The sequence below is a fragment of the Colletotrichum truncatum genome, assembly GCF_014235925.2.
Source record: "Colletotrichum truncatum strain CMES1059 chromosome Unknown Contig_0005, whole genome shotgun sequence".
In the NCBI taxonomy this organism is placed as follows: Eukaryota; Fungi; Ascomycota; class Sordariomycetes; order Glomerellales; family Glomerellaceae; genus Colletotrichum; species Colletotrichum truncatum.
The window spans coordinates 1,906,964-1,928,748 of NW_027222402.1; the positions used below are offsets into that span (position 1 = coordinate 1,906,964).

At 49.1% G+C, this 21,785-nt stretch overlaps 6 protein-coding genes across 6 annotated transcripts; 3 read left to right on the forward strand and 3 right to left on the reverse strand.

Annotated features, from left to right (window-relative positions):
- Positions 1-466: 466 nt before the first annotated feature.
- Positions 467-1,411, reverse strand: CTRU02_208596 (rta1 domain-containing protein; the record flags this gene model as incomplete). The annotated part of the gene is made up of 2 exons (XM_036728591.1): positions 467-1,161; positions 1,219-1,411. The coding sequence occupies 2 exons, from the start codon at positions 1,409-1,411 to the stop codon at positions 467-469; spliced, it is 888 nt and encodes a 295-aa protein (XP_036579875.1).
- Positions 1,412-4,203: 2,792 nt separating this feature from the next.
- Positions 4,204-6,455, forward strand: CTRU02_208597 (quinate permease; the record flags this gene model as incomplete). The annotated part of the gene is made up of 10 exons (XM_036728592.1): positions 4,204-4,342; positions 4,397-4,462; positions 4,533-4,755; positions 4,817-5,356; positions 5,406-5,436; positions 5,520-5,619; positions 5,673-5,867; positions 5,943-6,039; positions 6,093-6,243; positions 6,303-6,455. 10 exons carry the CDS (start codon positions 4,204-4,206, stop codon positions 6,453-6,455), a joined length of 1,695 nt encoding a protein of 564 aa, XP_036579876.1.
- A 711-nt stretch (positions 6,456-7,166) lies between these two features.
- CTRU02_208598 (uncharacterized protein) lies at positions 7,167-9,792 on the forward strand (the record flags this gene model as incomplete). Its single annotated transcript, XM_036728593.1, has 6 exons — positions 7,167-8,550; positions 8,603-8,716; positions 8,777-8,932; positions 8,983-9,048; positions 9,105-9,353; positions 9,431-9,792. The coding sequence occupies 6 exons, from the start codon at positions 7,167-7,169 to the stop codon at positions 9,790-9,792; spliced, it is 2,331 nt and encodes a 776-aa protein (XP_036579877.1).
- A 240-nt stretch (positions 9,793-10,032) lies between these two features.
- CTRU02_208599 (GDSL-like Lipase/Acylhydrolase) lies at positions 10,033-10,983 on the reverse strand (the record flags this gene model as incomplete). Its single annotated transcript, XM_036728594.1, has 1 exon — positions 10,033-10,983. The coding sequence occupies one exon, from the start codon at positions 10,981-10,983 to the stop codon at positions 10,033-10,035; it is 951 nt and encodes a 316-aa protein (XP_036579878.1).
- Positions 10,984-12,146: 1,163 nt separating this feature from the next.
- CTRU02_208600 (enoyl-CoA hydratase/isomerase) lies at positions 12,147-13,115 on the reverse strand (the record flags this gene model as incomplete). Its single annotated transcript, XM_036728595.1, has 1 exon — positions 12,147-13,115. The coding sequence occupies one exon, from the start codon at positions 13,113-13,115 to the stop codon at positions 12,147-12,149; it is 969 nt and encodes a 322-aa protein (XP_036579879.1).
- A 6,192-nt stretch (positions 13,116-19,307) lies between these two features.
- On the forward strand, positions 19,308-20,908 carry CTRU02_208601 (uncharacterized protein; the record flags this gene model as incomplete). Its single annotated transcript, XM_036728596.1, has 2 exons — positions 19,308-19,940; positions 20,021-20,908. 2 exons carry the CDS (start codon positions 19,308-19,310, stop codon positions 20,906-20,908), a joined length of 1,521 nt encoding a protein of 506 aa, XP_036579880.1.
- Between the last annotated feature and the right edge of the window lie 877 nt (positions 20,909-21,785).

The following is a 21,785-nucleotide window of genomic DNA, read 5'->3' on the forward strand; positions in this document are numbered from 1 at the left end:
TATACTCTTGGAGCATTTCCTTATTTTTATATACATAGATATAAGTTAGGATGTTTAGAAATTGTTTTTGTTACAAACCGGAATTTCGGGTTAAGGTGGCAAGCAACCTCAACTACCCATGTGACGGGCCGCTGTGAAGGGATCTTTTTCTACCCTCTTGAACCCGCGGTTCCACCGCGTATTTATTCATAGGTAAGAACAGGTTTTTCGCCGTAGCATGAGGTGGAGTCTTCTTCTTACGTCCGTATTGGCATTTTGTTGCATCAATAGTTTTCATCTGAGCTTTTATGTCGTCCGTACTCTGCCTCGTGAAGTACCCATGATAGATAAAAAGAAAACACTCGGTTTATGACCTTACTCGCTAGTCTATGATGGTAACCAAAAAACTTGAAAAGAAATCAACAGTTACATTTGAAAGAATGAACAACTGCTCGTTATTCATTTTCCCAGTTCTAACGTGTGGTTCTCACCGTCTTTCCAGCATGATGCTTCGCTCCTCCCTGAATCCGTCATTCTTGAAGCGACCCACATCCCGAACCAATCTCCCTGGATGAATCCAAAGATACAACGCCATGATAGCAACCATCAATACAGCATCGAAAAGATAGATGAAAACCTCGTGCGACATTATATATCCTCCTTGTCCTTCGAGGTATTCGATGCCCCTCACCAAACTTCTGATAAACATCAAAAGTGCCACAAGGTATGTCATCCGATAGTACTTGTTCCAGTTAATCCCGGCATGGGTTGCGTTGAGGTTCGGTCCCTCTCTTTTGGCCCATCGATGTGAGTGCCAGCAAGATAGTGCGAAAAGACAGATGACAATCAATTGCGCCAGCAAACCACCCATAATTAGTTTTTTGCTCATGTCAAGGGCGGATGGGTCTCCTGAAGCTGGCATTATCGAACCAAACACCTGTGTCACAAAACAGCCAATGTCGACAACAACGTAGAAGAAGGCGGTAAGTCGAGGGCTAATTATCGCATGTCGTCGGAGGTCAAGTGCTATGACGATACGTCCGAGGCTCATATAGATTGTTGCAGCGAAGAGAGGCGGAGATCCGAGAATGAGGAGGTTCTGCATGATGAAGGGTCCGACGGCGACGGGGTCTTCGGAAGCTTTTGCACGGCCATAGTAACCGAACGCCTCTCCTGTTCGTTCTGTTAGATTGGGATACCCTCGAGGAACGAAAAGACCCTCGACAGAGGGAGACTTACCTATGCCACCCAGGATGAAGGGGAGGAAGTGCCATGCTCGTAGCCAGAACATGTAGCCTGTATGCAGGAGAGATCCGGCAGCGAATAGGACAAGAAATGTCCAACCTGCGCCAGCATTTGGTCGGTACTCGTAGAACACGATTTGAGTGCCGTTAACGACGGGGCCAAATGGCCCATCACCATCGTTTACCATAATGGCTTGAAAAGCGACGGCAAAGATAGCAATGGTTTTTGGTACACAAAAAGAAGCGAAAGACTATTCTGGGAAGAAAAAAGAATGACAATCATGGAGAACGAAAAGCTTAGCATTCTACCTAGTTCTACTTCTACTGCGATATTTTAAATAGAGAGTATTTTACGCATAGAAAGGCCCACTGAATGGTGATACGGCTTTTTCGTAAATGAATACGATAATTCCGACAAATAGGTCATTGAGGTGGGTCCTCGTTGCTATTTATGCCACATTAAAGAAAATGGTAACAAGTAGTAATTGAAAAGAGTCAATGCTTATTCCCGTGATCGATGCGCTGAAACTACCTTTGTCCTTGTTACCTTACTGGGTTGGGTAAAGAATACTGGCTACCCCTTTTGGCAGGGAGTACCTGACCTCCACTCCGAACGAAGCGTATCGGGGATATTGGCAGGCCAGCTTTAAAGCCTTGCGAAATTGTCTCCTTTATTTTCCCTGTTATGTAAACACGGACAATATTTCTTCAAGGTTTTTCTTTCATATAATTGTATTTCATTGACATGCACATTGACCATTGCTCCGGCGATCAGCAGCTTGATTGTTTCAACAGACTCAAACACTTCAGCTTGTAGCAACTCACACCTAAGTACACGCATTGATTACAGTATTTGGTATTCCTGATCTCAATTTGATGAAAGACTGGAATGCTCCAAAATACGACTAATGAAGGAATGATTAAGAAGCATGTTGTGATCACTAAGGAAGTTAGTGACCAAAAGTCATACACATATTGGGATTATGGGCAGGGTCTTGGTCACAGTAAAGACCCGATTGTTGTTGCCGGTAACCTGACCAAAATCAAGTTTTAATTTTGATTGTATTGCATCTACATCAATAGGAAATGCCCTCGCACAACGTTTCATTGTCTGTTGGCCCCGAGAAGTGAAATGTAGTTTTCTTGCAGTCGAGAAAATTGGCCTGCCTTGATTAATCTATTTTTGCCTCACACATCCGTAAACCAAATATAACTGAGCTCTGAAAATCGGGGACATTTCGCGCAGGTCCTGGTAGTTTTATCTAAGATGTATTTACGAAATAAGATGCTCAACTTACCATCGTCGTGTCTTTTTCTTGGCATAAATGATGCCTCGGAAGTACCTAGGTAGCCAGATAGGTTCTAGCGCATTATGCATCTCTCGATCGTTCCACCACTGTGCTGCACACCAGGATGATAGATCTCTTTCTTAAGGAATGTATTAAACATGGATCTGGACAGCTTGTACCTGATTGCTCAGATGCATGACAGACTGTAGATCGTTAATGTCACAGACAGCTATATTGTTTGGTCTGGGTCGGATTTCTGTAAGAAAATTAGTTCTTTTAGAGTGATATTCGACGGGACCCCGACGGCTCGTCTATCAAATGCTCGGTGGTGATTCCTCTAACTTGGCTGCCTGAACGATTTTAGGTATGGAATGACCAGGACAGGACACGCAGGGCTTTGGGAATCAGGAGTGCGGGTTCTTTGTAGCTTGTGAAAAGCGCATGTAGACTCGTCGGTCATTGGTGATTCATGGTGATGTTGAGTGTAAGAAGTCAAAAGTATTTCAAATAATAAAAAAAGGGTTCCCGTGACTGTTGAAGAAGGGGGCTATGGGGAGAACGAAAAATGATGACATATTGAGTGGGTCTTGTTTTTTGGTGATCTACCATCTGGGTAAGCCTTTCTCCCACTACTGCAGGTTATGTTCAATTGGAAATGTAGCAATGTACTACGGGCATCCACGTATTGTCAGCTCCGGTTAATGAGCCATGAGTAGTTCAAAGGCGTGAGTAACATGGGGCCAAGTAGGTACAGATTACTTTGTTCCTAGTCACTTATACTATAGATGTCGTACCACATCAAGCTAAGGCAAGGTAGAGTCGGCTGGTGTCAATATTCTTCAATCTCAACCCAATTAAACGGTTTTAACGTTGCAGTGTCAGAGGCCAAGCTCAGACCACAGACGCCTAATGAAGTGGTTACCTTAGATGGGACTCGCAGCGCACCCACTGGCTACAAATCTGGTTAATTCCAAGTAGGTGAGATTCTTGCTTGTGCCGGGAAAATGATCTAGTTTGGAAATGAACCACGTTTCGGCGTCAGCAGCCTACAGAGAGACCGAACCGATCCAATCTGAACCGCAGCTAGACGGATACGCGCAACAGCACGAGTCCTCCTAGGCAGGGGGGGTTTGTGCATAGGATAAGCGCCAACATCCTCTTCTCTCCACTCTGGTTAAAAAAAAAAAAAAAAACGGATATGCAGGAGTCCTGGGAACGTTTAGGCTAAATTCTATTGCCGGTGTTGATCGTGTTTAAAACATGGGGTTCCCACACGCGGGGTAGTCTCCCCGGCGTGGCTTAAGATAGCCGGGCGAATAACTTCACGCGAGCCAGTCACCTCCGGATTGGTTAATGTCTGTTCGAGACGTAGGCGTGATTGGTGATTGGCAAAAACTCTCGTATGCCACTGTCTTCGTTGGGTCAGAATCCTATCCGTCGCGACAGGGTTCCCTACGGAAACGTAACATGGAGGGGTAGGATCTTCTGTCGCTGAGCTCACTCATGCGACCTGTGCCTTAAACTTACAGGGGCATATTGCACAATAAGAAAGCCAAGTTTCCCCATCGAATCTCGAAGAAAAGTTCGTTTCCCCAGCTATCGCAATTCTCTCGCCCCCTGTGGACTTGAACAGAAATCTGAAGAGGCCAACGCCTGGGTCGCGCTGAAAAGCTGCAAAATCGAAACCAAAAATGGGAGGCCACTCGTCGGGCAATGCGGCCTACGATGCTGCTCTTCAACGGCGTCAGGCGCTCATGGGTGCCAGTGGTGCAAGGGCGCTCGTGAAAAACTGGAAGGTCGCTCGTATCGCTGCATTTGCTTGCATTGGAGGTTGTTTTCCACAGCATGATTCGACGAGCTACAAGAAAGCTAACATCTTCCTAGGAGTCCTCTACGGATACAACCAGGGCATGTTCTCCGGTATTCTAGCCATGCCATCTTTTGAGAAACGTATGTTGAGAGAAGTCTATTTCGATTGTGCCCGAAATCTTTCGACTAATGCGATGTCTCTGGGATCTAGACATGGACGGATATACCAAAAACCCAACACAGAAGGGTTGGCTCACTGCGATTCTTGAGCTCGGCGCTTGGGTTGGCGCTATCCTCTCGGGATTCATCGCCGAAGTGTGCTCCCGGAAATACGGCGTCCTCATCGCGACTGGCGTTTTTATCATTGGTGTTGTTGTGCAGGTCACATCTATCTCTGGGGGCCACGACTCAATCCTCGGAGGAAGATTCATCACGTAGGTGCAACATAAAATGGTGATGCGCCTGGAGATGTTTTATACTGACTTGGGAATAAAGGGGAATGGGTGTGGGAAGCTTGTCCATGATCGTCCCTCTTTACAACTCCGAATGTGCACCCCCCGAAGTTCGAGGTGCCCTCGTCGCCCTGCAACAGCTTGCAATCACCTTTGGTATCATGATCTCATTCTGGATCGACTATGGCTGCAACTACATTGGCGGGACAACAGAAGAAACGCAGTCTGATGCTGCGTGGCTGGTTCCTATTTGCTTGCAGCTCGGCCCAGCTGCCATTCTGTTGATCGGAATGATTTGGATGCCATTCTCTCCCCGTTGGCTCATTCATCATGGACGCGAAGAGGAAGCCCGAAAGATTCTCGCTGACCTCCGCGACCTTCCCGAAAACCACGAGCTGATCGAGCTGGAATTCCTCGAGATCAAGGCGCAGTCCCTATTTGAGAAGCGTAGTGTTGCTGAGCACTTCCCTCATCTCCAAGAGCAAACAGCATGGAACACTTTCAAACTACAGTTTGTGGCTATGAAGGCGCTCTTCACGACCAAGGCCATGTTCAAGCGAGTCATTGTCGCCACTGTGACGATGTCAGTATCCTCCCTTTCGTTCAAGTACTGAGATTAACAATCGCAACAGGTTCTTCCAACAGTGGACTGGAATTAATGCAGTAAGTACTTTGGATCATTCTATACCTACGCTCTGGGCAATTGTTAGGGAGTGTAGTCTGTGTATGAGCTGACATGGCGACAGGTTCTATACTATGCCCCTCAAATCTTCGGCCAGCTTGGCCTTAGCCAGACCACAACTTCGCTTCTTGCCACCGGAGTTGTAGGCGTTGTCATGTTCATAGGTACGTCAAATGTCGACAATTCACAGCGCACACTTAGCTCACAAGGTGTTTAGCGACGATCCCGGCTGTCTTGTGGATCGACCGTGTCGGACGAAAGCCGGTTCTCACGATTGGTGCCATCGGCATGGGTACTTGCCATCTGATTATCGCCGTTATCCTCGCCAAAAACATTGATCGTTTCCACGAGCAACCCGCAGCTGGATGGGCCGCTGTCTGCATGGTGTGGCTCTTCGTGGTTCATTTTGGATGTAGGTTTTCTATTTTTCCGTGATCCTTGATCATTCATCCCAAATATTTTGTACTGGAGACTGACGGCTTAATAGACTCATGGGGTCCATGTGCTTGGATTATTGTTGCCGAGGTTTGGCCCTTGAGTACTCGACCATATGGTGTATCTCTTGGTGCTTCGAGCAACTGGATGTAAGTCGGACAGGCCATGTGGGCTTCGGTCCAGGCTAATCACAGTCCTCTAGGAACAACTTTATCGTTGGACAAGTTACCCCCGATATGCTTGTTGGCATCACCTACGGGACATACATTCTGTTTGGGCTCTTGACCTATATCGGAGCGGCGTTCATATGGTTCTTCGTCCCGGAAACCAAGCGTCTGTCGCTCGAGGAGATGGTATGTTTACGCTCATTGCACGACTTTACTGAAGCAATCACACTAAATCCCAATTATAGGACCTTGTTTTTGGCTCCGAAGGCACCGCCCAAGCCGACTTCGAGCGTATGGAGGAGATCAACCATGAGATAGGTTTGACCGCAATTTTGAACCGTGGCTCCCCCAATGCAGGCTTCGCGGAGTCGGCCGACTTGGAGAAGGAGAAGCTATAAAGCGCGGCTATCGAGAACCGTTTAATTTGATTATGTTGATTGTTTGGCAGTTTATGTATGAAATACCATTCCGCTATGCTCTGATCATGTTATCGGTGTAACTATCCTCCGTCTGACAGGTCATTGGTTATATGGTGCAATTGGCTGGGTGAGGTATGGGATCGAAGGAGGCTGAGGCCAAATGACCACTAGTTAGTTACTCTCAGCCCATGCATTTCGCAAAATCTCTACCCCGCTTTCTGGTGTGCTTTTGTCGAACCATCTGTAAAAAGGGCATGTTGGCCTCACAGTTTGCCTGTATACACCGAATCGTGCCATGCCTAAGATGCCCCTCATCCTTGAGTTAGCGTGCTTATATATGCAAGTCTGCCTTGGAGGGTAACTTTTGGTTGGATGCACTGTTGGATGGGTGCAGGTGCTGCCTACTTTGAGTTTCATACACCCTATGATACCTCGTCATTCTAGGCTTAGTGAAGTGCAGGCTGACAGGCAGCACATCCCACTAATGCAAAAGAGGGTGCAAGGCAACCTAGTCTATGAGTTTTCGTAGGTTCTTGGATATGTCAGATCGAAAAACCGTTGAGGTTGAAAAAGCCACTAAACCCGCCTTCTGATTCTGAACTCAGCCTGATGGACTTCTTGTTCTACTGTTGAAAATCTTTCCTTTACGTGCGCCACGAATAAGAGCCAGGAATCAGCAGGCTTTGCAATATGTCTTACGAGTCCGATATGAGCGACTCGTCCAGACTCGAGGATGACTTTTCTGTCATAGAGCGTCTTGCTGATGCAATTCGCGTTGAAGAAGACATCAAGATCAGCCAAGAAGACCGCAACACCATCGTCCAGGATCTGTATGAGGGTCCAAGGCAGTGCCAATGCTGCATCAACTGGATGACAGAATGTCCCCATGATATCGACCTCACCGAACTCGAGAAGGATGATGAAGCACCTGAGGAAGGCAATCCGATCATTGTGCGACGTCGTGTGATACCCGGAGCAGCGGGAAGCGTCGTCTCGATTCATTCCATCGAGGTCCGCCACGCCGCAACTCGCAAGGTCCTTATCGACGTTTTCAGCCCCTACGACGACATTGTTCAGGACATTAAATACCTCTCTTTCCTTGCGCCATTCCATCAGTTCTACTGGCGCTGGGAGCATTTCGAGCGCGCGGTGGCGGAGGAGCAGGACGAAGAAGTCAAAAAGATCCTCCTCACGCTCAAGTGGATTGTCAAACGCGAGCTTGCCGAGGCTTTTGCCGTGAGCAGAGAGCTCACTAGTCATGGCGTCATTAACTACAAATACCTCTGGACTCTCTTTCCTCCTGGCGAGCTTGTCTACTCAAACGATGAGGATGACCATCGGTTCTTCGTTGTTCAATCGATGAGCTGGACTCAGGTAAACAATTACAACCTTCTTCTCACCTATGTTGACTGGAACGGCACCAACTTTGGCACGTCATCGAAGTCCCAGGGTCTTTGGAACTTTATCGGGACACAGAAAATCAACAGCCTGGACATTTTCCCTGCCAAGTATTTGAAGAACTTTGAGGGCATGAGGACAAAGCTGACAGAGAGAGGCCGCAAATTTGCCAGCCTGGCTGGGAAGCACTACAAGGCCTATCACTCACCTAAAGGAGCCGATGCCAATACCGAACTGCGCATCATGGTCGACGGTGACCATAGTCAGAGCCGATCCTACTTGTTCGCTTTCATTGGACTTTCCCCTGAAAATTATTTATTCAGACAGCAAACAAGTCTGATCATTCAGGCACCGGTTGACTCGCCTCCTCCAAATGGGCATATTCCCCTTCAAAACGAACGAAGACGCCGTGGTAACAACCGATTCGATGACTGGTCTGACGATGAACCGTTGCCACATCGCCGTCACCCCCGTCCCCCACCCCCTGCCCGCCCAATGCCAATGCCAATGCCAATGCCTCCACCGCCACCGGGAGTTGTACCCCTGCCGCCTGGAGCCGTTGGTATACCGCCTCCGCCTCCACCAGGAATGCGTTATCCGCAGACCAGGGGACGCCCACCGGTCGAAGTTATAAGGAAAAGAGGAAGTCGTCGACGCTCTGTATCCAGCTCGATCAGTAAGTGTTAGATCTTTCCCCTATATTTTAAAATTTTATTGACCAGATGCAGACGGAAGAATCGACGACTCCGCACTCGACTATGCTAGAAGCCTATTGACTGATTTTCATCTATCTCTTTGTGTTCCCTGTGTTATGGGTTACGACTTGAAGTCCAAGACCTGGAGTAAGTTCAAGTTTCATGTCAATGGTAGCACGAGGTTTTACTAAAGTACTTTGAAAATAGGGAGTTTTGAAGTGGACTATATCTGTGATATTGAGTGGAATACGGAACCGTTCGAAAGCCTGGTACTCCCAGACGGCTACAAAGATCTTATCCTCGCTTTTGTCGAGAGTCAGGTGAAAAACAAGGACGCCTTCGATGACGTGATCAACGGGAAAGGTATAATCCAAAAGCCATCGCTTGATAATCTTGATAGCTAACGACTTCAGGTGGCGGCCTCGTTGCTTTGCTAGCTGGTGAGCCCGGTGTAGGCAAAACCCTCACAGCCGAATCAGGCAAGTAATTTCCACTCCTAACGGCACAGCAGGTCAAATACTAACACAAACGACAGTGGCCGAGAAAATAAAGGCTCCTCTGTTCAAGATGGAACTGGGGGAGTATAATGAGGACGAGGGCAGCGATTACGAGCGTTCCAGGAGCCCCGCTGCCAGAGACACAGGAGCCAGACGTAGGCAAGGAGACTTTACCTCGGCCTTTGAGCTTGCAGCTCGATGGGGAGCTGTTCTTCTCATTGACGAATGCGACACGTACCTCGAGCAGCGTAACGATAAGTCGTCGAAACGCAACAGAATGGTGTCTCGTAAGTTTCGCATCTAGCTCAGTTTATTCAAGACTGGCACAATTCTTTTTTCAATTTTCCTAACCATTGGATTACAGGTTTCTTGAGAGAGCTAGAGTACTACCCCTCGCTCCTCTTCCTCACGACGAACCGCGAGCGATGCCTTGACCCGGCCGTCTACTCGCGTATCCACCTGACGATCAACTATCCGGCCCTTGATCAACCTTCCAGACTCAAGATCTGGCAAACGTTTTTGGAAAAGAACGGTTCGAACATGTCTAAGTCGGAGTTGGAAGCACTCTCCGAGATCGAGGTCGACGGTAGACGTATTCGAAACATTGTCAAGACTTCAGGAATTATGGCTAATAGAGAAGGCCGTCCAATCCGCTTCGATGACGTGAGAAAAGTCATGAAGATAACTGAAGGACTTGAGTTGAAATCATTTTACATTGAGTTTTGAGACTAAATTGTCGTTAACTTTTGTCACTTTTTATTTGAAATTCGGCTTGACTAATGACTCGACGGCCTCGGATTGAATTATAACCAAGATCATGTACAGAATGAAATGAAGTATGAGCGAATAGCTTTCATATATCTATCTTTAAATAAAGGCTATATTATGACTTTCGATCTTGTCTTGATTGTAATTGGTAGGCTTTTTAAAGAAGATATTTCTCCATTCCTCATTTGAAAGGCTTCGTTAAGCAAAATGGGAATCAGTTGTCTTCTTCATGTCTTTGGCGATTAGTTGGTGAACAGCCGTAGTAGGCTGTATGAAATTCATCCAAAAGTACTGGTTGGCGTTTCCCTTGATCATGCAGTCATCCCATTGTGCTGTCTCGTCTCCATCGCAAAACTGATTCAACGGCCTTGTAAACCCATAGCCTGCTGGGTCATTCAAAATCTGCATCATGAAGCTGAATACGTCATAGTATATAACCTTGTTCCCAAACTCTTCCAGGCTCTTCTTTATAGCGGCATTGGCTTGCATGATAACCCGCCCCCAGGTAGTAATGCAACCTGTGTTGGTGCCACAGAGATACTTTGACGTTACGGGGGCCAGATGTTTAGGGTAGATGTTGGCAACCATGACATGCGGTGCACCGAGGTCGAGCAGGTTCTTTACCTGCGCCGTGATCTTCGCTGCAGCGTCGTTTGAGAATTTGGCATTGTTTGGGTCGCCTAGCCAGAAAGCGTCTGTGTGCATGCTGAGGTCATTCTGGCCGAACCACAGTAACTGCAACGAGGACTCGACCCCCTTGGATCCACTGGCTGTATAGTTTGTAATTTGACTGATCATGTCTGTCGCGCCGGCGGGCGACTTGGTGTATGCAGTGTCAAACGTTGCGCCGAAGGAGCCGCCGCCGCAACAGCCGCCAAAAGCATAGTCAGTTAATGGAATACCGAGAAGATCAGCGAGGTAGGACACAGCTACCGGGCCATTGGTCCAAGTGCCAAAGCCGTAGACATTCGCCGGGTCACCAGTGATGCCGTGGGCAAAACTACCGTTGCCGTTGTCGCTAAGCTCGTCACCGTACGCTACTAGGGACTTGAAAGGATGGGTAGCACGAGGACTGTAAGCAGCCTTTTCGACCGATCGCGCTGCGACGGAGGAGAAAAGAAAGGAAGCGACCGCTATCTTGAGCAACATCTAATTTTGACGAGAAATGTCTCGGCAGTCGAAGAAAAGACGGGAAAGAAAATGTGAATAGTACAGGGGAAACCAAAGAAACGTCTGAATAGAGAACTCACACAGTGCCATCCAAGTGAGGGTAATCAACAGCGCCTATTAAAGGTGGTGATGCATATAGGCATCAGCAATTTCGAACTCATGGAGCGTAGACCGGATCCTTTAGGAATGTTAGAGGCTCCTGTTCATTAACTGTTCTAGTAACATTGCTTCATGGCGGCACCGGCGCGAGGGAGATTGTCGCACCAACACTAAAGGCACGCTATTTCATTGTGCATTGAAGTAGGGCACTGACTGGAGGCCATACTGGTGTATCAATGTAAAATGAGACTCTGTCAACCGACATTCTACGTCATAGGTGGAATTACCTTGCGTTATAGATATGGATATAGGGAAAATTGCTGCTTACCTCACTAAACATCACGTCGCCGGAGTTACATGTAGTAAGAGCATATATAGTCTGGCAGAAGTGAGAAAAGACGTCTTTTCTATTCAGAACCTTTTAGAAGTGCTGCAACTTGTGCCGCTCTGGGTAGACGCTGCTCAAATTCATGGCCGAAGCATTTCAATGTACTTGCAGAAAGGGTTTTCCAACATTGAGAAAGTATCACCAACAAGAAAGGGAGTTGTAGATAATAGAAGTCGTTGTCAAAAATACCTACAATGGAACCTTTGGTGAAACCATGCTGCTTGCACGTAGTTCAAGAAAAAGCCTATCAGGTCGAGACTATTGCTTGTGCGTAGTATTGTATGAAAGGTTCATTGGGATGGGTCGTCCTTGTTCTACAAGTTTGCGTTCGGGTTATCGTATCCCCACCACGGGTGTCTATGATGAGCATATCACAAGAAACAGGCCGACTGGCGCAATGGTAGCGCGTCAGACTTCTAATCTGAAGGCTGCGGGTTCGAGACCCGCGTTGGTCAATACGGATCTTGGGAAAGCTTCTGAGTAGCTCCAGTGATGGGGACATCTTTTGTTTTTTCTATGTGAAGATTTTTCCATTTTGTGCAGGGGCCCGGTGGGCCGCCTGGCCGGTGCGGTGTGAGAGCTACGGACCCCCGAAGCGGGGCCGCCTGCACAGTATGGTCAAACCCTGTCTGGAATGCCGGGATGGCTCAAGCTGTCATGTCCTCCATTCGGGTCTTCTCTTTTCCATGAATGCCGTGATGCCTTCCCTCGCATCCGCACTTCTCGCATGCAGAGCCATGACCCGCCCTGCCCAGTTCGCCGCATCCTCATACCCATCACCTCCCATCTCGGCTGCGTCTCCTTTGATCCCGATTTGTGTCCAGTATGCCCATTTACCAAAAGCCATGGGTTGCCCTGCGGAGCCTGCCAACCGATCTACCACCTCCTTCACGCGACCCTCAAACGCCGCGGCGGCAGTATCCGTGGATTCTGCGTGTTCAGGTTCCTGTACAACATCTACCGCGCCTTTCATCGCATCAGCGGTGACAGCTTCCGCCATCAATAGCATTCGATATGTCTGACCCGGCGGTAGGCGACGAGAGACAGCAGTCGCAGGACTTGTACACGGGAGCCCGATGCTTGCGCCTGGAAGCTGAAACTTGGCGGTAGAAAGCGCAATGGGATAGTCCGTAGACAACGCGAGCTGCAGGCCGGCCGCAGTTGCTAGCCCATGTATGGGACAGATGACAGGCGCTGGACTGCGACGAATGAGGGACATTACTTCGGCGCAAAGAGAGAATGTATGCTTCACTTCGGCTCGGGAGAGCGAGGCAAGCTGTTTAAGGTCATGGCCTGATGAAAAGACGAGACCGGAACTGCGGAGGACAAGCACATTCGGAAGGCCTGCCCGCTCTTCGGCCCACGCATCGGCATCTACTAGCCAGTTGTGTCCGGATTTCTCTTTCGATCCAACACTGGTCGAATCGCTAGCTGCCTCCAGGTCTCGTAGAATTCCTGATTTGAAGGGCGGAAGGGTCAGAAGACGGCCGCTTTTAGGTGATGTGAGGTTGCGGAGGAGCTGTGAGCGGAGGTCTTCCAGGACCTCGAGGCTCAAGGCATTGCGTCGAGCGGGGTTATTGAGATGGATGTATGCGGCCTTTGCCGGAAGTTTTGGGAAACGCATCTCTGTGATGGAAGCACAATGTCTTTCCTACGTCAGTGATTGAGGCGATTGAGGTACGACGGTCAATTGGGGGAGAGCGTCATCCGGATAGGAGTGTTGGTTTAGTTTACCCCGCAACAGTAAAATAGTGGACTTCGGCTAAATGCTCCCTCTGTGTACGACTGATTTGCCTCAACAGCATTTCATTCACTCTTTGTTTACTTGGAATTGCCTCGCCCACCTACCCCCGAATTGAAGCGCTTTTAATGCGATCAGGTGATGACTGAGCCCTAGAGGATGCGCCATAATTTTCTAACTCCAGAAAGAAAGCAAGATTGGTGTCAGGTAGCCTCCATCAAGCCATTGGCTTGCAAGCGCCATTCAGGCAATGTAGAGCAGGTTCTTTTAAGGGACCGGTTGGCGCCATAGCCTTAAATTATTTCACTAATGATAGAGATTACAACAGTTGAATATGGCGTGAGTAATCTGACTTGTTTTGAAAATAACGGCTAGTGACTGTTCAAAGTATATTCAATTATTTGGAACTCCAAATCCGCACATTATCCTACAGCTGTTCTTCCTATTCCATCTCTTCTTTGTCACAACTACTTGCATTCTGTTGAAATGCCTAAGAAGCATTCTCGCACTTCAAGAGAGAATACGCACGAGATAACCAACAAGCTGCAGCCCGTGTTTTAACTCACAAACTGCTAACGAGTTCAAATTCTTTCAAATTCACGACGTAGCGGGGAGTCTCATACGCCCAAGGTCCCATGCTCAATAGGCCGTTTTCGTAGCTAACAGTGGCACTGCGGCCCTACTGGCTATGAGCTAATGTCACATTCCGATGCTATTCGCTGGGAAACCGAGGAATGCAAGAGATGTTATGGTATAAGGGGATTCGAGGCCCCATGAGGATTAGGAGGCCAGAGAGGAATGCAATCACTTTGGGACCCATACCTGAATTGTTCACTTGTACCACACAACTCTGACAGCTAGGCTGCAGTAAGTCCTGTCGCCTGTCCAGACTGAACGTGCACGAACTACGGCCAAGTATATTTAGGGTAGAGCTAAGAGAACCCATGGACTCCGAATTAGAACTTTGGGCGGTGGCCCCGGCCAGCTTGCTCAATGTAAGAGGTACAGACTGCCAAGTTGAGAGTAACGCATATGATTGAGCTCACCGATGCGGTGACGCTGGTCATCATGGCCACAATTACGGATAGCTTCTGGTGGCTGTTCATTCCGATGTGGCTACATTGGCTGAAGTTGGCGCTAACGATCATCAGTCGTCAAACTCCTGCCTCCCAAACTACTATGACCCGGATAGTGGTTGTTGTCGGTGGCAATAGAGACGTCAAGTTGTACAAAACAAAAAGTAAGGGATCGTCTCTATTGTTGATAACAGGCACCTGATTATCTCACCGTACCTTAAACTAGGCAGTTGTTGATTGTTGGCAATCTGCTACTGTTTACACCTTGGGTAACTCTATGCTGTTTGCTAGTTGATGGTCGTTGGTTGTGGGATACGCCAGACCCGAAGCTCCGCCTCAGTATGAGCCGCTAAACACAACCTTCATTGCACTCTGATTTACCTTCTGGTTTGAATTATTGATCCGCGAGGCAATCATCCAGCTGCCTATGTGTGTTAGAATCTCGCACATGTATCGATTCCCCATCTCCATCTCAATAAATGATTGTTGTCATCCATAATCACCTACAATACGTCCGCTCTATCTAGTGACAAGTCATAGACGGTTTCCCTCCCGTTTTCGCCAAGATTATTCGCGTCTGATTATTCCTGAAGCCGTGGGCGTGCACGGTTTCAAGCGCACTGCACGTCTGCGCTTCGTAAAACTGGTCGTGAAACGGCGAGGTAACGGAAGCTACAGTAAAATCGGGAGCTCTCGACGGCCACGACTCTGTTGCATCTTCCCCCTTGGGTCCAGGTATCTCAATCTTCAGTTGCGGCAAAAACAAAGCTTGCTCTCGCGAGAGCCTTGGGTCATCCGTCAAATAGCGCGGCGCGTCGTTGCTTTTCGCAACGAGGAGCCAGACTCCGGGGCCCCTGAAGTAGTACGTGCATATCTCTGGGAAATCTATCAGTTTCCACTAAAATACAACACATCCATATCGAGTTGTAAGACCGGTTTGAAGTGTTTTGAGAAGATGGTTCCCATTTCCGACTCGAACGAGGATTTCCAAAGAAATCCGCTTGCTGCTGCAGCTGCTACAAATAACCTGGATCTCGTCCGGGCGCTTCCCTCTCAAATGAAGGATTGTTTGATCTACCAGAACGGCGACTGTGAACACGAGTCAGTCCAAATTAGACCCTAAGCGAGAGATAGTGGCTACGATGCCGGTATTGACTGGGTGCGGACATGCGTACGACATGGCATTTTTGGTCGAAAAGGGGGCACAAGCTGGTTGTCAGTCACTCGAGGCCTTAGGCAAGAGAGTGAGCCAGTTTTTTTGCCTATCAACAGGCGCTGTATATTGCGGAAAAGGAGAGCTCAAATGTCGATGACTTGATTCGTTGAAGGGTATAGTTGAGATAGCTATATACTTACTGGCAACCCGGGGCTCTTCACATTGAGATTATTCACAGTTTAGGGCGGTGATGTTAGCGTAGCTTGAGGCCGAGAATCAACGTCGCGGCAAATATTCAAGACTTTTATTATTGCCATTTGAAAATGGTCTGTGGTGCTCTGTTTACTTTGGCCTCCGTTCCTGTTTAGGTCGACTAAAAATCTCCCTCTATTGCTCAAATAGGTAGCTATGTGGCCCTTACTCAGCTACCCCTTATTGAACCCCCTGTTATCGTTTCCATTCCCCGTGTTCTAGCCTTCCCCTGGGCTTTTTCTCTTCTCATAGCACCAGTGCGCAGCTGCATTCAAGTATTATCGTTGCAGATGAAACTCTGAAAGGCTAACAAAATCATTGCAGAGTTACATCTTGCCAAGATGTCATGCGGTGCGGCTAACAATACGGAGGGCTCAAGCCAAGTTTTGCACTCCCCTTGTAACTGTCAGCTAAATTATCCGAGAAATTCGACATTTGTTGGAAAGTTATCACACGTTCTGGTCTTCAGATATCATTTCCATATGTTACGCCGTGCCTTGTAATTCTCAAAAGTTGTTTGCAGAGTTTACTAATAATCATGCAAGCAATCAGTACCATATGACACTGGTTTGGGGAAAGCGACCAGTAAAGAATGCCTATTTCATCGAGAGCCAGCCATACCAGACAGCCTCTCGTCATTGAACATGTCACAGAGGCATCCCGTATCCAGAGGTTTCGTTGATAGTGTTGTGGAAGAAGCGCCGATCTATTGAAACGAGTAAACACCCGCTGCCTCTCACTTTGCAACGCAGAATCCTGGGCATGAATCAAGACAACGAAATGATCACTCTAGAGCCTCGTGCATGCTGCGAGAATCCACACAATTCATACTGCATGTCATCTACTGAGGCTTGGCATAACATAAGTGGAAAACGACAGAGTTTTCTCGAGGTGAAAGGTGGCCAATGCTTTGAGAATCACTTTGGTTTGCTAACGACTTGGTCGGCCTCAATATTAACTCCGAACGGTGAGGTACCCAACAGCCCAACTACGTGATATAACTGCTGCAAGAAAGAATCAAAAACCCACATAGACCAGTGGATATCGGAGTAATAAACTCTGGTGTCAATGACTGAAGCCACGCGGACAAAAGGTTTGATGCGGCAATGACCCGGCTCGGGAATGGTAAGCCCCCCATCTTCCTCACATAAACAGAAACCGGGATAACGGAGAGAATTTCTGCCCTACCGGGTTTTCCAGTTGAGCGGTATCGCAACACCACACTCATCGGTTATGTCCCCTGTATTGCGGCTGGCCGCTAAAATCGCTAAGGCAGCGCTACACATTACTAGCTTAGATTACGACGAGGCTTCACTCAGCTAGCCTGCTCGCTTTGCCCTGCAATTGCCCTGACTAGGGGATCATCAAGGGCTGAGCAACCACGATTCGGTTGAGATGTTTCTATCTGAGGGAAAAGAGCCTTCCGATCATTTCTCGCGTAGTCCAACTCCACCACAAACTTCGTCCGTGTCACGCTGACATTGTGATTCCATATCCCGGCAGCCTGGTGGGTAGGGACTGGAATCTCACACGATGCCAAAATGATGCGACCTGGTGGGCAATGATGACGGGACCCGCCATTTTTTCCATGGGCGGCTGCAACACTGGGGAAAGATTCCCTTACGGCCGTACAGGGGTTTTGCACAGCTGGCAAACTGCACCTACGACTCCACCAAACCTGTCCACGAGAGGAGCGGCCATTCCGTCTGAACGGAGTCATGAAGAGTCGTATACGTTCCCAGATCCAATCACGAGAGCAAGCTCCATTAGGCTGCCGATCAGTTCCTACGGATGCTGGGTTTTCCGTTGAATGGAAGATTGATAAAAAAGTGGTTTGGAATCATCTAGCCTCAAACGTTTCTTTTTCGCCTTATAGCCCTGTCTATGTTCAGGTATATTTCGACGTTTGGAAACCCGACGATATGATCGATTCGGTGGCGCCGCCACCAGCCAGACTGATGGAAATCTTGGGGGACCAACATCAAACGGTCGGAGGGATGACCGCCATTATCGGAGAAGTTCCCGATCAATAACGTGGGCAGCCTGCAATATGACGAGACAGATCAGATAAAAAAGCTTCCCAATTTGCTAGCTTCAATGGTGGGCAAAACAACATCTCCCATGAGCCATGAACGAGGGAGGGAACATTTCGAAACAGCCTAGAGGGGAACGGTAAAGGAGTTCGCGTGGGAAGCTAGGAGTTTTTTTGGACGTTTACATATCAAGCCTAGCGTATTAAAGTCTCGTTAATGGTGACCATCTTGAGCCTAGTGTCAGGGTCCACAACGTGGACGTGCCCAGACTATGGCTGAAGAAGCCCAAGTGAGGAGAGAGGAGAATGAAAATGTTGCGTAAAACAACCATGACAACCAGTGCAAGAAAAGGCAAATCACAAAACCCCCCACAAGAAGCATTCTAGGCTTTGACTTATGGTACCATTAAGAAGGTCCATCTCGGGACTCAGGGCACGTCAGACTCATGCTAGCGGGTTTCTCCAATGTTCCTGACAGGCGCCCAAAACTCCAAAAGGGAATTTTGCCCCTGGCCGTGATGTTCAGTCCTCCAATCAGAAGAAGCGGTGGCGCTTTGCTAAGGTTTGGTCTAATGTCCTTGGCACCAGTTCGCTAAGTCGTAGTTCAGCCAGGCCTCGTGGCAGCCCCCTTCTGTGCTACCCTGCTTTGGGTGTTGTCAATTCCCCTAACGAAATGAACACTCACAGAAAAGATTTAGCCTCTGTAACCGTTTGAAGTGATCGAAACGCACATCATTTCTGACATGCAAACCTTGCTGTACGAATACGTCTGTCTGTTGTTGGGAGGTTGCTTTTAAGTGTCTACTACCATACGTACCAGCAAGCTGTACGGATGACACGGAAGTTTACTACTATGTACAGCTGGCAGTTGACTTTGACATGTGTTAATATACAGGCACCCACTGCGGTGCTCGCCCCAGACGGGCGGCAGCAAATCGCCCCCCCTCTGGGCCCCTCAGGATCCCCCCCCCCCTCCTCCCCATCTGCCTCGCCTCTTATTCCTACACATGGATTTTGTCGATGGGAAAGGAATCAACCTTCCGGGATTACATCCCGTTTAAGGTAGGCGGGCCCGCTCTATTTCCCTTCCTCTGATTTCCCATGGGCTCTACGTCCGGAAGTTATCCATGCAGACATGCCCTTCTCTCAGTCGTCCTAGTCAGTCCGACTCAGTCGTCTGCAGAAGCGAGCCCCATCATGAGTTCGTAGCCTTCTTCTGCCATCCACTAGGTCCCATCCTTCTCAGGGACAGGGTCTCGATGATCGTCATGCTTGGCCTCCGTAGGCTTAGGCCTGGACCGGACCAGAGCTGCCAAAGATCATTTATCATCTGGTATGCAGCCACATTTTGTCCGGTGCCGTCCTGGATGAACTGTCACTCCCTTTGGCGTTCAACGGCATCACGCAGCTAAGACTGCATCAACTGGAAGGACTGGGTTAGGCACCAAGTTCATCCGAAAGGCAGCCCGTCCGTCCATCAATGTCTTGATCCCATCCACGCCAGCCTTTCCCTCCCGAACGCCACCCGGCGGCGCCTTGTCCTCCGTCCGCATCTCGCCATGGACCCCCAAAGTCGGACACTGACGCCACTGCCCAGCGTCCTCCGGCGCGGCCTTACGGCCGTCTCCTTCTTCGGCTTCCTTTCCTTCCTCACCACAACAGCACTATTCTTCGTCCTCACGTATAGGCTGTTATCATGGTACTTCTCACCAGCCCCGGACTTGCCGCAGCGCATGTCCGACGAGCGGAATCCAGATGCCGCGCTGGCCGAAGAAATGGGTCTCCCGGAAACCGTGTATGAGGCCGGCAACCGGAAGAAGACAAAGCGGGATGCGCCTAATCAGTTTCTCATCCTCATTTACAACTTGTTGCTGGCCGATATCCAGCAGGCCCTGGCCTTCTTGCTCAATGCCTCTTGGCTCGTCAAGGACGGTATCATGGTCGGGACCTCGACGTGCTGGGCCCAGGGTTGGTTTGTATCGACCGGCGATTTGGCTTCGAGTGTCTTCATCACCACCATTGCCGTGCACACGTACCTCTCGGTTGTGAGGCAGTACAAGTTGCCCACGTGGGGCTTTTACACAATGATCTTGTCCGTGTGGTTCTTCATCTACGCCCTGGCCGTGGCTGGCATCATCATCACCAACAACGGAGCGGATGACGGCGGCTTGTACGTCCGAGCCGCTGCTTGGGTATGTCGCAAATCTCTTTCTTCTTTCTTTGCCGTTTCCTCATTTCCTCTTTCAAACAAACCAACTAACACTCGTAACAGTGCTGGGTCAACGTCCGCTACGAAGCCATGCGTCTCTACCTCCACTATCTCTGGATGTTCGTCTCATTCTTCGTAACAGCTATTCTCTACATCCTCATTTTCAACCACATCCGTCGCACGGATCCCTCTCTTCAACTCCCTTCGTCATCCAACAACTCCTCTTCGTCAAAGAACACCCGGGGTCGCAGAATGAGCCATGCGCAGACCCTCTCCCAGTCCGGTATCCCCAAGACCTCTGCGCAACAGCAGCAGCAGCAGCAGCAAGCGTCATCCCCGAGCAACGCCGGCCACCACCCTGCCTTCCTGATCTATCCCATCATCTACATTCTCTGCACCGCCCCCCTGGCCCTGGGTCGTGTGATCACCATGGCCGGAAAGGAGGTCTCGCTCGCGTACTTCTGTCTCGCGGGTGCCATGATCGCGTCCAACGGCTGGCTCGACGTCCTGCTCTTCTCCACCACCCGTCACGTCATTATCTTCGGCGCGTCGCCCGACTACGAGGACACGGGTCTCGACACCTTCGCTTTCATGCGGACTCCGGCGAACCGCCGATACGGAAACATGGTGTGGGTCCAGGGAGCCGGAAGCAACCCCACCCACCTCACCCCGAGTGACGAGGGCACGGGCGGGTGGCTCTGGAAGTTGTTCCGCCGGGGCAGTCGCCGGGGCATCAAGAGAGATGGCCACCACCGAGGTGGCGCCCACCGGAGCATCAGCCAGGAGTCTCTGAGACGGCGTGGCGCGATGGAGGGCATCCAGATGGAGACAGTCACGACTGTTGTGGTCGAGAGGGAGGACCAACCCGGCGGAGGCAAACGGGCCAACGGCCGTTCACAATCTATCGAAAGCATCGACAAGGAGCGGGCGCAGAGCGTCGGCAGCCTCTAAATCTCTTGAGAGTAATGGTTTCTTGCATATGAGTGACGGATCGGGCGGTTTACGTGTTTACATTATTATCATGTGTCAGGTTTTTTTTACATTTTTTTGTTTTCTTTGTCAGCATATACCTACACCTAGCGTTGATTTCCATGGGGCATAGACAGTCAGAGCGGTTTAGCATATGGGCGGTCATCTGTATTAGATATACCCTTTTTTTTTGTCGTTTATGTAAAATCAGTCAATACAAACTTCTCAAGTTACCTTCCCGAATAATCTCATTTTGTAAACTGTCTGGGGTTGTCGTCGGTATCGGTTTGGCTTTCATCTGATCGTTAAACTTTCTTGGGGGGGTTTGAATTTGGACTCCCGTTGCCCCACGACTGTGGGTTGGAAGGCTAATCAAGCCGATTAAGCGTAAAGACTTTGTTTGGATGCTGGCGAACTCTGCCGGAAACTCTGGAGGCTTCGGATTTTATCCGGAAATGGTGAGGACCATTTTGAGCCACGTTGAACAACGAAAGCTTATAGTTTGAAGACATGGATGTCTGGAGTAGGTAGCTGGAGCATACAGCAGCAACATGACACTGCTGTTGAGAGGGGATGGGCTGTAAAATTTCAGCGAAACACTCTCAAAGGGCGACGATCATTGTCAGGATGAATTGCATGCGTCAGTAGTTGCGTGTTAGTATGTTTAAAGATACTCTCTTGTTTCAGAAGGCCTCACCACGCCCGTCTTCAGAAGATTTCCGGGTAAATTGTCTACATGCCATGTCTGGTCTGACGACTTATAGTTGGGTGTTACCCGCACGAGTCCAAATTAGGCTAGGGATAGTTGGCCTCAGAAAAGTGTACTGTCATTGGAACGCAGATGTGAAAATCAGCTTTC